The following is a 16,739-nucleotide window of genomic DNA, read 5'->3' as shown; positions in this document are numbered from 1 at the left end:
ACATTTTATGCAAATAAATGATGTATTTGGATCAAATAAAATAATAATTGCTGCAATTAAAGAGGTTTTAGTTTCAATTAAAACAATTACTTATGACAAATAATCGAATATTTCATTCAATAAAATTTTTAGTTGTTTCAAGAAAAATTTTTTATTAATGCAAATAAATATTTATTTGAATCAAAAAACATGCAGTATTGAATGAAATAATTTTCATAATTGATTTAAATAATTATTTATTAGCTTTGAATACTCCATTTATTTAATTTGAATATTTTGTATTTGCTTCAAATAACTATTTATTGAATACGATAAAATAAAATACTTAGGTTTAGTAAATGTGTATTTGGTTCAAATACATATTTATTGGATAATAGACAAGTAAATGATGTATTTGGATCAAATACTTTTTATTTGATCCAAATAAATTTTTTTTCAGTGTATGTAATAGAACACAATTGTGTTCTATTACGAGAAAAAAATATCACTTCTTGCAATCAACGATATTTAAAGAAATAAATGAAGATAATTTTTACGTCAAAAAGTGGAAAGTAATGGTTGGACTTATATACAAAAAATTACAACAATTATGTTATTTTTTACAAATATGTAAATAAAGTTATCCCAATTCGAAAGTTACTATAGAAAACTTACGTAATTCTGGAACAACGAACACAATTTTAACTATTTTGGATTAGGGGATTTTTTGTAAACAATTGCAATGTTAGCCAATTAGATATTAACAATTTAATAATCAAAAATATTTCGTATTGGATTCGTTGGATGCGGAATTTTGTTAACTCTCAATTGATAACTTCAGAAATATAATAACTTTATTTATTTGTAAATTATTATGTACAAAAATCACGTCAAGAAGTGGAAAAAAATGGTTGGACTTGTAAAAAACAAAAAAAATTTACAGTGAATTATAGTTATTTGTGTTAATACAAAGTAATTTAAACAGAAATATTAGATAATTGCACATTTTTTTATAAATTAAAGTAACTTTGCCGTGCATTTTACACACTTTCATCCGTTTTTGTCATTTTTAATAAATGATTAAAATTTGCTCAAGTTATCGTCGAGCAAATTACATACATACATACATACATACATACATACATACATACATACATACATACATACATACATTTGTTTAAAACCTATTTTTTGGCATCAGGAAGTTTTGAAACGTGGAGATTCACAAGAATTAGAGATTGATCAAAATCGGGCAAATGTAATACTTTCTCATTATGATGAGAATGTAAAAATAATTGGAAGTAAGCGAAAAGAAATGGCGGTGACTTAAGCTCAATTCGGTTTCGCACTTAAACCGAATTGGGACGTTACGGTGGATTCTGTTTTTCTTACCTTGAATACTTTTCACCTGAATCGATTGAATTTACGTTTATTGATTCGAGTTGGCATTATAAATAAAAGAAGTTATTGTTCTTAAGTGTAAAAATGCCGATTAAGAACAGGAAATATGAAATTTTGTTAAATTGTGAAAAAGATAAATTTGACAGGCAGGCTGTAAGCTTCCCTTGAGTTTAAACCTAAGATTTGTTAGCTTACAGCCTAAACTTCAGGTGAGGTTAATTAAATTATTGATTCTTTGACAATTTTTATTTGAAACATCTAAAAGGTAAATTTTAAGAAAATGTGTGTAAGTTTGAATCATAAGAAAAATTTCTTACTTCAAAGAAACGAGCTGTTGGAACTGAAAGCATATGCTTTTGTTTCAATGAATGGCGTTTTTGCGGGTTGCTTATAGCAGATGCTTTAAAAATCGTGACACCATGCATTTGAAACATTGATACCCAACTTATTGAAACATTCTTAACTATTGTCATCAAATTAGTGACATGACTTATTAGGGTCATTTGGGGAAAATGTAAACAAGGGGTAAATGTAAACAGCAGATATTGCAGCTTAATTTACAGATTTAAAATTAAGTTCGACCCCAATATTTTAACCTCAGCTCACCTGCAACAGGTTCTGAGTATTGCCAATTTTTTTTTCGACAATTGTCAAAGCCATACTCCAATTTGTCGCTTAATGCATGAAAGATTGAAAATCAAAGTTTTACTGTTTCAGTATTTTGTCTCGCATTTGAATAAAAATGAACTAAAAATTCAAACTGAAATTACTAATTGAGTAGCTGCCTGCAATAACTCGCCGAGCGCTTGGCCGATCGCTCTAACGCCAGTCAAACGTTCAAAAACGTGAAAAAAATGAAAAATCAAAATTTTGATTTTTGAAAAGTGCAATCTTGTAGGACATAAGATGGCGCATCTTTTTTCCTTTGAGTTTTTTTTGTAGATCAAAAAATAGAGTTAATATATGCAAAACACTTCAAAATTTTATTTCACAAATTTCATTCAATTTTTAAACATAAATCATAGTATCTTTGACAAATTTCAATGAATCTTATTGAAAATTAATATACATACGTATTTAGGTCCATAGAAGACGACAACATAATCAAAAATATTAAAATCATCAATTGTTTATTTATAATTAATTGTAAATGAAGACTTGTCAATAATAATGTTTACTTACCTTTGTCGACATAAAGTGTGTGGGGAACTTCAGAGTTGAAGAAACTTCCAGTGAGACATTTGTTTATCATAATGTAAGGAAGTTTTTTGTAAAATTGAAAAACAATTTATCAACAACTTTAGAAAATATAGAACGTTTAAGAAAACATGCGCGACGCGCTAGCGAGTCTCCGCGCGGAGAATTGCACACAAGAGTTAAGAAGGACGTTATGTTATGTTGTGATATATTATTTTTTGAAAATGGAGCCAACATACTATCACTGTTGATATGTAACAATACACTAATTTCTTAAAAAAATGAAGAAACAGAAAATAAAGATATACCATAATATTAATTATTAAAAAACTTATTTGCAAACTGCACAAACAGTACATACAAGCACCAAAATATTTTAAAACTATTGATTATTAAGTAAATATTAAAAAAACAGTTGTTCAAATTTAATTTGCATTTTCATAAAATTAACACATATTTTATTTGAAAATCATTTCTAAGAATGTAGTGACAATATTTGTTTCTGTATTTTCGGTCCTCTACAACTCTTGTTTGCAATTCTTCGCGCGGAGACTCGCTAGCGCGTCGCGCATGTTTTCTTAAACGTTCTATATTTTCTAAAGTTGTTGATAAATTGTTTTTCAATTTTACAAAAAGCTTCCTTACATTATGATAAACAAATGTCTCACTGGAAGTTTCTTCAACTCTGAAGTTCCCCACACACTTTATGTCGACAAAGGTAAGTAAACATTATTATTGACAAGTCTTCATTTACAATTAATTATAAATAAACAATTGATGATTTTAATATTTTTGATTATGTTGTCGTCTTCTATGGACCTAAATACGTATGTATATTAATTTTCAATAAGATTCATTGAAATTTGTCAAAGATACTATGATTTATGTTTAAAAATTGAATGAAATTTGTGAAATAAAATTTTGAAGTGTTTTGCATATATTAACTCTATTTTTTGATCTACAAAAAAAACTCAAAGGAAAAAAGATGCGCCATCTTATGTCCTACAAGATTGCACTTTTCAAAAATAAAAATTTTGATTTTTCATTTTTTTCACGTTTTTGAACGTTTGACTGGCGTTAGAGCGATCGGCCAAGCGCTCGGCGAGTTATTGCAGGCAGCTACTCAATTATTCCTTATGAATCCCTTCACAAAAGCTGACTTTGATTTTTTAATTTCGTCAATTCAGTTAATAGATAATTAAGTGTTTACATTTACCCCGAGAATTCGAAAACTCGGGGTAAATGTAAACAGAATTTCTGCTGCATTTTAAAAGAAAATAATTGAATAAATTTGCTTCTATTTCACAATTACATTATTTTGGCCCTGTAAAATTACATAAAAAACGAAATTGGATCTTCTTTTATATCTCCTTCATGTTAGTCAGTTGCAGGTATAGACCTGCATAGTATTGCATAGTGCATTTACGTGTTTAAAATATAGGAAAGCGATTCTTCACGATTGGTGAATAAAACTCAGGTACGTAGGAATCCTAGAATAAGAGTGAGTGATTGGTTGATTGATAGATTGATTGATGGATTGATGGATTGGTTGATTGATTGGACGATTGATTTATGGATTGGTTGATTGAGTAATTGGTGGATTGATTAATTGATTGGATAATTGATTTATAGATTGGTTGATTGAGTGGTTGATTGGTGGATTGCTTGATTGATTGACTGATTGATTGATTAATTGATTGGTGGATTGATTGGATGATTGGTTGATTGAGTGAAATCTGACTTCAGATTCGTATTCAGCGACCTCGAAAACCTCCGAGTAGCGAGATTAAAGCAAATTTGATCAATTTTTAAAAATATTTTTAGGTTTATCCGCCATATTGAATCCGCCATTTTGAAAATTTTAAATTTGTCTTCAAATTCGTATTCAGTGACCTCAAAAACCCCCGAGTAGCGAGATTCAAGCAAATTTGATCAATTTTTAACAATATTTTTATGTTTGTCCGCCATTTTGGATCCGCCATTTTGAAATTTAAAAATTCGATTTTAGAATCTTATTCAGCAACCTTAAAAACTTATTTTCACCAAGTTGAATGAAAATCTATTAAAATTTATTGAAGTTATTCAAGTTTTTACATTACTAGTTTTGTTATGGTAATGATTGCTTATTTTATATGTTGCATATCAATCAATTGGTTCAATTATTTTACATCTACCAAGAAATTTTTTTCAGTTTTTACATCCCTTTACACAGTAGTATACTTGGGATAACTTTTTTCTTAAACCTCTTTAAACTACAGGGGTGTTGATCAATATTTTTTTGTACCTCATAAAATGTTTCTAGGGAAGTGAAGTAACAAGTTCGTGCAGTAGAAAACCGGAAGTATTGCTTTTTAAAATAAAAAACTTACGTTATTGTCGAAACTAGGCAAATCCGTTTACATTTACCCCAAATGACCCTATTTCAATTAATTAAACTTTTAATTCATTAATCGTGAGCTTTTGTTTTAATAAAAGGCGTTATTGCGAGCAGTCTATATAACAGATTTTTAAATAGAACTATAAAAATATTTTTTTCTCTTTTTCTAAAATTTTATTTATATATAAGTAATATAAAGTTTATAAATAAAAATTTTAAAAACCCATATGATGTGTTTAGAATTATAAAAATTTTTTTTACTATTTTATAATTTTATTATAACTATTAATAATATTCTTAATGTATTTATAATAATAATATAATAATAATATTCTTTTATCTACTTAATATGAGAAAAATCTTGAGCACGATATTTAACTGTAAAGTAATCGCTCAACGCTATGAAGCTAATGTTTCACGTTGCCCACGTAGCATCGAAAATTTAACAAATATTTATTTTCAATGTTTGCAGTATTTAGAATAAATGTTAAGTAAAGCTTCTGTAAATATTTTTAAATGTCCGCACTTGAGCAAATGCTTAGCGCGAACCTTGAGTGAAGCTTGAAATTAAATATTCGTTTAAGGTTCGGCTTGAACCTTGATTGAATGTTGAAAAAATATTCGCTAAATGTTCGCCCAGATAGCTGGGTTTTAAAATTATCTAAGCATAAAGCATAATAATAATATAAATAAAATAATTATATATTTTAATTTGAATCAGGAGGTCGATTCCATAACTTTCCCACTTCTCACTTCTTACATCTCACTTCTTACTTCTCACTTCTTACTTCCCACTTCTTACTTCCCACTTCTTACTTCCCACTTCTCACTTCATAGCCCTGCGCGCCAACCCCCGTTATTTTCCACTTTAATGATTAATTTTTTAATGGCTTGCAAGTATTAAAATTATTAAAATTTTATCTAAATTTTGAGGTTATGTTCGTTTTAATTTATGTTTTTGTCGTTTGGACTTGAGTATTGATATTATGTTAATTTTCAATCTATATGTTTTTGACATGGTTTGTACAATCCTGGCGACAGCGATGGGTCATTCCACGTCAAGAGGTCGCTGGGTTTGATGTTAAAATTATAACTTAAATTCTAATTTAAGTACAGTGAGTTTCTGTGTAGCATTCAGTCCTCTGAAATTCTCGAAACAAATTCTGAACGTTACGCGAGTTGAATGGTAGGCGAATACAGTGAGTCCCGCGTATCGTTCAAATTGTCGCCTAGCATTCATTCTTGAATCAGTGACGTCAATAACTTTTTATAATATAAGAGGCGCATAAATATTCCCAAATTGACATATAACAGAATTGTCATTTAACCGAAACGCATATAACAGAATCGTCAGAAGTCCAATATGACATATCACAAGTCATACATCCGATACGACAATTTACAGAATTGACAAATTTCCTACATGACATCTAACAGAATTGCAATTTAACCGACCTAACATTTATCTGAATTGTCAATAAACCGACCGATGTATATAAATATATTTGCTTCTTCCTCGACAGATACCATTTTTGTCTTATTTTGCCTCCGTTAATATTATTTTAAACTTACATATATTCAACACGAAAAATACCATTCTTGTATTTGTAGGTTGTCCTGTGGGAGGATAATATTGACACGCCCAGCGTCGCGACGCTTTTATCGATCAACGTTTTCAGCCACTACCCACCTTTGGAATCCATTTTACCTTTCCCGCTTTTACAATATTTGTTTCGTATAAACCACATTTCTATTCTTAAAATCAAAAATATTTTTAAGAGCAGTCATATGAATAAAAGAAGAAGAAATTAAAAGCAAGAATAACTTGTGCAGAGTTTTCCTCTTAACATAGTTTATGAAGAAATGTCAATTCTTTTTGGCAAATTTAAGTCGGACAAAAATTGTTTTACCTTCTCTTATTTTACATTTTATTATATAATACCTATATTAAAAAAATTTTATATATATTATATAGACTGAAAATTTTAGGAATAAATCATGTATTTTTCCACCATAAACGAAGAAAATTTTTCTAAAGCGCTTCTTTATTCATTTTTACATAATTTTACGTGTAGGTTATTGGAAAAATTTAAAAAGTGATTACGGTGACTGTTACGGATGAATTCCGTAACGTTATATTAATAAATTATTAATATTATTAATAATATTATCGAATAATTATACTCTGCCTGAGTTGTGCATTGGTTAGCCGTTAAAAAAAATAAAAAAAAATAATAGCAATCATTAAGAAAAACTATAGCTGTTAATTGAAGGGTGATAGAGAGATTTTTATTTCTTCACGCACTCTAACCATGTCTCAAAAAAAAGTTAAACATATGACAAAATGTTGGCTACTTTTTTAAAACACTGCGTTTTTTGCCTTATTTTTTCATGTTTGACCGCTTGTAAAAAATCTTTATTGTTAACAATTGTATCATATTAAAGGTATAACCCCAGCAGAATTTAGTTATGTTTAATTAGCCGCAAACTTGAAGTTGATTGGTCAAATAATTTAGACGCTACAATGCCCACCAGTTTGAAAAATATTGTTTCGAGAAAAACGTGTTTAAAGTTTTGGGAACATTTTGAGGCATTTTTATGTGTAATAATTGTCTACTCTAAAAAATTCGATTCAATTTGCCTGAAATTCGTTACTCAGGGGTTTTTGGGGTCGCTGATTACGAATATCATATCAGATTTTTAAAATACAAAACAGCGGATCCAATATGGAGGACGACTTACGACCTAAGCGGTTCTCAGCTTCGGAACGTCGGTGAGTTCAAGACACTGTAGAAACGACAATATTCTTCGGATCGAAAAACGGCTTTACACACATATTCCACACATATATAGCTTTTAAAAAATGCAATAAAAAATCGATTTTTTATCACTCTCGCAATGGCAACTTCCCTTTAAGGGAAATACGAGTCATCAAGAAAAATCTAAGAATAGTAGAACCCATCATTTTAATAAGTCTGCTGATTTTTCAACAATAGAACCGGAAAACAAAGAGGATAAATCTGATTATACTCGTTTGATTTGCATCACTCGGCTTCGTCTCGTGCTGCAAATGTCACACTCGTATAATCACTCACTTGCAGTTGTATCATAAATAACTATTTTTTAAAAATATTTTTAATAAAAAAATTTATTTTTTGCAACACTAACCTCTAAAGTTAAATTTTACACACCGAAAATTGTGTGTAAAGAAGCTCTTTTTCAAACGGTGTGTAAAGTGATTCACTTTACGCACTGAAATTTATTTTACGCACTGAAATATTACTTTACACACTGAAATTTACTTTACGCACCAAAATTTCTCTCACATAATATAAGGATTGTTTTAGACCATACAAAACAACAAAATTAAAAAACGAACTTTACTATTAAATATATACACTAGTAGTATAGCTAGGGGGCTTCTACCCCAGGTTCTGATCTCGGCTAAATACCTGCAGTCGGTAACTGCTCGGTCGGTAATGCAGATTTCTACTTTATCAGCAGTCGGTAAGGTAGGAATCTGACCATAATTTCAACTCGACCGATAAGGTAGGAAACTGTTTTACCGACCGAACATTGAAGTTATTTTACCGACCATTTAATAGTTGGCGCTCACTTCAGAGTGTGTTGCCGACTTTAATTAACCTGTTTTATTAAACATTGAAGTTAGTTTACCAACCATTTCATAGATGGCGCTCACTTCAGTCGGTGGTTTTAAACTTTTTTACCGAATTAGTTCACCAACCACCCAATAGATGGCGCTCACTTTTATTATCAACTTTTTTTAGAAAATATTTTTTAATTAAAACTGTTTTACCGACCGAGTTAGTTTATCCGATAGGTGGCGCTTACCTTTCTTATCGACATTGTATTTTTAGATATTATTTTAAATTTATTTCCGCGCAACAGTGCTGCGCTCTTTACCTCATGGTAAAATTCTCGGTCAGTCGATAGTTGGTAACTGGTCGACGGAGCGTGCGAGCTAGTTGTGTACGGTGCCGCGCTAGTAGTGCCTGCGGTAGTGGTGGGGTACTGCCTATAAGAGTCGGACTGCTCTCGTGGATCCACATAATCTGTTCGAGATGAGCCACGAGAGCAGTCGCAAAATGGAACGGTGCCACTGCTGGCAGTGTGTTGAGGAACAATTGAGAAATGTAAGTACATAATAATTACTCATTAAATATATATAATATAATATATAATATAATATAAAATATAATATAAAATATAATATAAAATATAATATAAAATATAATATAAAATATCATATATTTTTAGAGAGAATATGAGCTTCTAGAAACTCCCCCCAATTCCCCCGCAGAAGGGGGTCTAGAGGTGGATGATGGCTTCTATGAGCTGTCTGCGGGGGAAAATAATGAGGAGCCACCACCGGCAGTAAGTATAATTAATTTTCAAAATTTAAATTTGAAATTAACTCTTTTTCTTTTTAGTTCCAAACTCCACCACCAGGGGAAGGGGGAACTCCCATTCCAGAGTCACCCAACTCCTGGGTGACTGAAATGGAGTTGCCGGTGGTGGTAATTCCGAGGCGCCGCCACCATCGCCACCGCCATCATCGCCGCCATCGTCGTAGCTTCCACTACCGTCACACTCATCGCCACCGCCATCACCTTTCCACCGGTGGGTATATTCTTACTACCAGGACGGTGTTGGTGAGGGTGACGGCAGTCGTGACTACGACGATGGCTTCATAGCTTTATGGAAAAAAATAAAAATAAAATAAAAAAATTTTCTTTACTCATCTCTTTGCGCATGCGCAGTAAGAGTTAGTCTATCTACGCATGCGTGAAAAGTTCAGAATATTAAATATATATATGGTATTGTATATATATATTTTAAAAATGATCGAGTTTACAATGTCTGCGCATGCGTGAATAGTATTCTGGGGAGGCCCATGCTATTGCGCGTGCGCGGTTATATTTAGCTATAAATACAAGGATTTCAAGCCGTGAAACTCATTCTATTCTGTGAGCTAGTGCAGCTTAGTCGCAGCAAAGCAAACTGTAATAGAGCGATCTTTTATTTATTGTATTTTTTCTTGCGTTTTGACATTTAATTTTATTTTATAAGTTTTTTTTGTGTGCTTGGTTCTTTTTTTACGTGTTATTAGATTAAGGATTAGTATATAAGTACGTTTTTTCTTTTTTTTTAATTTATTAATTATTCATTTTTTTCTTTATTTATTACTATATTTATTGTTCTTTATTATTATTATTTTGTTTATAAATTTTTTGTCCAGCTGGAATCTGCAGTCAATAGTTAAGTTAGAAATTAATGTTAATAAATATAACCCCATGCGTGCGAGTTCATATATCAGTTTACCCCCAAAAATAAGAGCCAAACATGCGTGTATTAATGTAGAAAATGAAAAAGATAATAAATGTTTTAAATGGGCTATACTTTCCGCTTTACATGACGTGTCACATCCCGAACGTGTGTCTAGTTACACTGATATTGAAAATGAATTAAATTTTGATGGTATTGAATTTCCTGTAGCGCTGAAAAGTATACCTAAATTTGAAATGCTCAACAATATCTCGATAAATGTATACGGTCTTACTAAAAGATATGGTAATTTCTCTGTTCACCCTCTTCATCTGACCGCAGAGAAGAGGGATCAGCATGTAAACCTGTTACATGTAGTAGATTATTATATAGATGAAAGTGTTAATGAAGATAATGTAAACAATGATTCTAACGATATTGATTTTATGAATTTCCACTATGTTTGGATTAAAAATTTATCGCGGTTAGTATCCAAACAATTGACTAACCATAAATGTAAAAAATATATTTGTGATCGTTGTTTACACTATTTTTCATCAGCGGAAAGATTGAATGTACACGATGAAAATTGTAAACGTATGAATGTATGTAGCGTAAAATTACCGAATGCTGAAAATTGTAAAATTACCTTTAAAAATTATGATAATAAGGAGAAAGTTCCTTTTATCATCTATGCCGACTGTGAAAGTTTACTTCTTCCCGTTGAAGAAGATACAGATAATTTAAGTAAAACTGAAATTTTCCAGCGCCATAAATTGCTTAGTATAGGTTATTATGTAAAATGTAGTTACGATGACTCATTGTCCGTGTATGTACCGTGTCCGAGGCAGGAAAATGATCCTGCCAAGTGGTTTGCTGACGAGTTAAGGCAATTTTCCGAGAAAATTGATAATGTATTTAAGAATCCTATTTCTATGGATGCCTTAACTCCTCAGCAAATCGCTGATTTTAAGAAAGCAAGCGTATGCCATATTTGCCGTAAGAATATATCAGCTAATGTTAAAAAGCTTCGCGATCATTGTCATCTTACTGGCAAATATAGAGGTGCTGCGCATGAATCATGCAACTTGAATTATCATGAGTGCAAAATCGTACCCATTGTATTTCATAATTTAAGTGGGTACGATGCACACTTTATAATTCATGCTGTATCGACGAGCTTTGAAGGTCGAGTTGACCTCCTCCCCTTGAACAAGGAGAAATATATCTCCTTTACGAAAAATATCAAGGGGAGTGTGGTTAAATTACGCTTCATTGACTCGTTTAGATTCATGGCAGCATCTCTAGAAAAATTAGCGTCATATCTTGACGAATATAAAATTGTTGAATCCGTATTTGCCAGTACGGTGACAGATCGCGAAAAAATTAAATTATTAACGAGAAAAGGTGTCTTCCCTTACGAGTATTTAGACTCGCGAAGTAAGTTGGATGACACCGAATTACCAGCTAAAGAGTGATTCTATAATACTCTCTATGATGCTGGTATATCCGATGGTGAATATGAGCATGCGCAAAAAGTCTGGTCTGAATTTAATTGTCAAACCTTTAACGATTACGTTCACCTTTATATGAAAACAGACGTGTTATTACTCGCCGATGTCTTTGAGAACTTTCGCGAACAATGTTTAAACGCGTACAGGTTAGATCCAGCACACTATTATACTACCCCCGGTTTAACTTGGGATGTTATGCTCAAATATACGGGCATAACATTGCAACTTATAACCGATATAGACATGATGATGTTTATTGAGTCGGGTATCAGAGGTGGTATTAGCCAGTGTTGTAACCGTTACGCTAAAGCGAACAATCCCTATATGGATCAGTTCGATCCTACGCAAGACACCCAATATATTATGTATTTTGACGCGAATAATTTATATGGTTGGGCAATGGCACAAGCGCTACCAATTAGTGGTTTCAAGTGGATTGCCAACCCAGACGAGACCTTTAACTTCAACGTACCCGACGACTCTTCAGTCGGGTACATGTTGGAAGTCGATCTCGAATATCCCGAGAGCCTTCACGATTCTCATAAAGACATACCGTTTTGCGCAGTTAATGCATAACCTCCCATGTCTAAGCAGGAGAAATTACTCACAACTCTCCTGCCTAAAGAGAAGTACGTGATGCATTATCGTGCATTGAAACAGGCTCTCGGGAACGGTCTCAAACTAGTAAAAATACATCGGGTGCTCCAATTCAACCAATCACAATGGTTGAAACCCTATATAGACTATAATACTGCCATGCGAACAACTGCAAAAAATGAATTTGAAAAGAATTTATTCAAATTAATGAATAACGCAGTGTATGGTAAGACCATGGAAAATGTTCGCAAGCATGTAGACATTAAATTGGTTACACACTGGTTCGGCAGATATGGTGCCGAAGCCCTCATCTCTCGGCCCAATTTCCACAGTCGTGCAATATTCGATGAAGACCTTGTGGCCATCGAATTACGAAAGACTGAGGTCCTACTCAATAAACCGATTTATGTGGGTTTAAGTGTGTTGGATGTCTCGAAAACGCTTGTCTATGACTTTCACTACAGTTACATGCTTCCGAAATATGGTGAAGCATGTAAACTGTTGTATACAGACACTGACAGTCTAGTGTACGTAGTGAAATGTCAAGACATGTATAAAGATATGAAAGAAGACATTCACAAGTTCGACACATCTGACTATCCGGTAAACAATGTGTATGGTATTCCGCAAGTCAACAAAAAAGTTCTCGGCCTAATGAAGGACGAGTGCAATGGTAAAATTGTTACTGAATTTGTTGGCTTGCGGAGTAAAATGTATAGCATACGCGTTGAAGGTGAAGATTTCGTTAAGAAAGCTAAAGGCATTGAAGCGGGAGTCGTCAAAAAGTCTATTCATTTTGACGATTACGTTGAATGCTTGCGTGATTTTAAGATTCAGACTAGAACTCAATACAACATTAGGTCACGGTTACATAATATAGAAACTGTTAAACAAGTTAAAGTAGCATTAAGTCCATATGACGATAAAAGATACTTGCTTACCGAGAGTACCGATACTCTACCCTGGGGTCACTACAGGATCCCAGAAATCGAAGAATTGTAAATATTTTTGTAAAATAAAATGTAAGGATTTTCATGTTAAATAAATGTAAAAAAATATTATAAATTTGATGTATTTTTTTATTTATAAAAACCTTGTATATACATAACTCATAATTAAAATTGATTTAATTTAAATATTAATAAAAATTTGATTTTTATAATTTTGTTCTAATAATAAACATTGACAATGCCAAATTCAAATATTAATCTCAAAATTGAAACAAGCAGAAATCAATTTGAAACAATTATCACAAAGTGAATTATTGATTCATTATTGATTCATTATTGATTCATTATTGATTCATTATTGATTTAACCTTAAATTATGTAAAATTACAACGTGCATATCATGAAAGTATGTTGCACTCTGTGGAAGATTTTATTCCAGGACTAGAGTTCTACAATAATGTTTAAATTATATTTTATTAAACAGTTACATTATAGAGAGTATTAAATTCACTTTGTGATAATTGTTTCAAATTGATTTCTGCTTGTTTCAATTTTGAGATTAATATTTGAATTTGGCATTGCCAATGTTTATTATTAGAATAAATTTTGATTTAAGTTATAAATTTGCTTTCTCTTCCCAAGTATTGTGAGAGTTATCAAAGCCAAGCCATTTGACTAGAACTTTATTTCCACGTGTCTTGAGAATTTTTTCAACCAGATAAATATCTGGATATTTTACTTTAAGGGGGGAACACCAGTTGTAACTCAAAAAATAATGCTTTTTTCAAGAATATTTTCCAAAAGAACAATGAATCTTTTTAAAGAATACTATTTATTAGTTAAAAGTACATGTAAAAAGCTGTAATTTAAAAGAAAAAAAAAATTTTTTTAACAAAAACTTTTGGAGATATGAGCCATTGAAGTGGCGTCTTAAGAAAAAAGGCGAATTGCGGTGACCAGCATTCTGCAAGTATACTTCGTCTGAAATACAAAAATGAAATTGATTTACATTTATTATAAGATTATCTAGTTCGTGATCGAAGGATTTAAAAAAAAAAAAAAATTTGACAAAATGGCGACCTGTCAAAGTCAAAAGTATGATTTTCGTTAAAAAAATACGGTCGATTTTCAGCTATATAAAAAAAAGTTTTGATTAAAAAAAAAAATCCTTCGATCACGAACTAGACTTATATGTGTAAATGAAGCACACTAAATTTTAAATAAATCGGTTTAATGGTATCCGAGTAATCGTGGTCACCGACTTGGAAAATGTCATTTTGAGAAAAACGCATTAAAAGTTTCAACTTACTTTTTTTTGTTCAGAAGAAATTTTGTTTCTAAGTTACAAAGAGTCATCGATTCCTGGACCATATAATAACTCTTCCGCAGTGGTTGCCGTTTCTAAATCATAGGAAAAGGCCATCTGTCGTTAGGGTCAGGTATGGCTGGCCACCTTGTATGAAGCCACGGGACGCGCCGCTGCAGTGTTCTGTATATCTCATTTATTTTTCACCGGATCAACTTTGAAATTTACAGACACATTTCTAAATATGTATACTTTAAGAAAATGCACCAAAAAAAAAATCGATATTTCGAAAGTTACAACTGGTGTTCCCCCCTTAAGAAGTTCCTCTGCATAGAATCCTCCACTAATGGGTTGATCTTGATAGTCTTTGAGTTTATAAGTTATAGGTTTAGTTGACAAGACTTGATCTATTGTGAATATTTCTGTTGTCCAATTGGGAGTGTAACCTTTCTCAAACACGCTTTTATACTTGCTGACTCGAACTTTGTCACCAATTTTAAACTTTGCTTTCTTTAAAGGTATTTTTCTTAGCTTCAAAAATCGTTCTTTCAAAATTTCAACATCTTCTGCAGTAACATCTTTCGGCTTCATTCCAATTGTCCGATGTTTAGTGTTATTATAATTGGAAATGAGAATAGGTAATATATCATACCATTTATAATTTCCACGTAGACTGAATTGCATCCACATTTTTCGTTTTAGAGTTCGATTAAATCGTTCAACAATAGATGCTTTCAAATTACTGAATGTTGAGTAGAAATTAATTTTATACATTTTCATTAAAACTTCAAACTGAGAATTATAGAATTCTTTACCTATATCAGAATGTAGATTTTTTGGAATACGTCCTTGTATGAATATGGATTTCATAGAGTTAGTGACATCTTTTCCATTTTTACTTTTTACAGGAACAGCCCAAGCGTATTTGGAAAATATATCTATAACTGTTAGTAAATACTTAAAACCTTTATTTACTTTGGAATAAGGTAACATTTCTACTAAATCTGCTTGCCAAGTGTCATCAATATCACGCATGTCGACTCGGCGGCGATGATAATTCCTCCTTGCCTGACTATGAAGTTCAGTCACTACTGTTTTCTTTTTGTTGTTCATTTTCTAGAGTACTCAATCGAGCATCCAATTGACTGATAATTTCAGCGTTTCGATATGATAAATCAGTATTTATTTCTCTTTCCAAGACTTTTAATTTTTCGTTTATAGAGTCTTCGAGAATTTTTAATAATATATAGTTATTATCAATTTCTTTTCGCAGTGAAGACGTTACTTGATATATTAGTCTTAACTCGTTTTCGACTAAACGCTGTGCAAGTTGTAAATTAACTACGTCAGTTTTTTCTTTTGCATCAGCAACATTGGAAATTTTTCTACCATGTAAGTCGAAGTGACCTTCTGAGTTAATTTTAAAACCAATTTCAGGTGGACCTGGAGGTCCTCTTGCGACCCTTACAATTCCTCTTTCATTAAGAGGATGTCCGAACACATCAATGCTCATCTTAAGACTGAGAGAAAGTTGATGGAACACCTCCTTATATACTTTTCTTGAGCCTGACTAAATGAAACAATAATTTTCAATATATAATTTGCGCTTCACGTAATTTTTCTATGATTGACATAATTTCATTATTGTGACTGGGATTCCCAGCTGCTTGAGATGCCATAAGCAATCGAAGACGGTCAACCAATTCGTTAGGATCATCCCAATAGATATAGTCTGGTTGAAAACTTTTTTTACAATCATAAAATGTGGTAGTGAAGTGCCAGTTTTCGATCGTCTTTTTGGTGTTTCATTATGAGGAAAAAGTTTTAAAATAATATTGACATATTTAAAAGTTTTACTTGTACGTATAGGTTCAGAAGAACTATAATTTTTTCTGTGAGCATTGGAGATGATGAGAATTTGTTTATAATTATTCATATCATCATCGCTAATGTATGACATTTCAGGTTTATTTTTAAATAACAGTTCCAATAAACCGGAAGTAATATTAAAACGTTTATCACCAACATTTATTAAGGGGTTAAACCACTCTAGAATTTTCAAAAAATCAAAAAAATTTTTTTTGCTTTAAAAGGTGCCTAAGGGTGTATAGAATAAGAAACAATATCAATTA

The 16,739-nt window shown here is 31.6% G+C and overlaps 1 protein-coding gene across 1 annotated transcript; it reads left to right on the top strand.

Moving 5' to 3' along the window:
- Positions 1 to 12,336: 12,336 nt before the first annotated feature.
- On the top strand, positions 12,337 to 13,353 carry LOC127284050 (uncharacterized). The gene has a single exon (XM_051309330.1). It carries the CDS (start codon positions 12,337 to 12,339, stop codon positions 13,351 to 13,353), a length of 1,017 nt encoding a protein of 338 aa, XP_051165287.1.
- Positions 13,354 to 16,739: the final 3,386 nt, after the last annotated feature.

This window comes from Leptopilina boulardi, unplaced genomic scaffold, assembly GCF_019393585.1.
Source record: "Leptopilina boulardi isolate dan_hultmark-lab unplaced genomic scaffold, ZJU_Lbou_2.1 LbouV2_317, whole genome shotgun sequence".
In the NCBI taxonomy this organism is placed as follows: Eukaryota; Metazoa; Arthropoda; class Insecta; order Hymenoptera; family Figitidae; genus Leptopilina; species Leptopilina boulardi.
The sequence above is the reverse complement of the archived record's forward strand: the minus strand, read 5'-3'. Positions and strand labels throughout refer to the sequence as shown.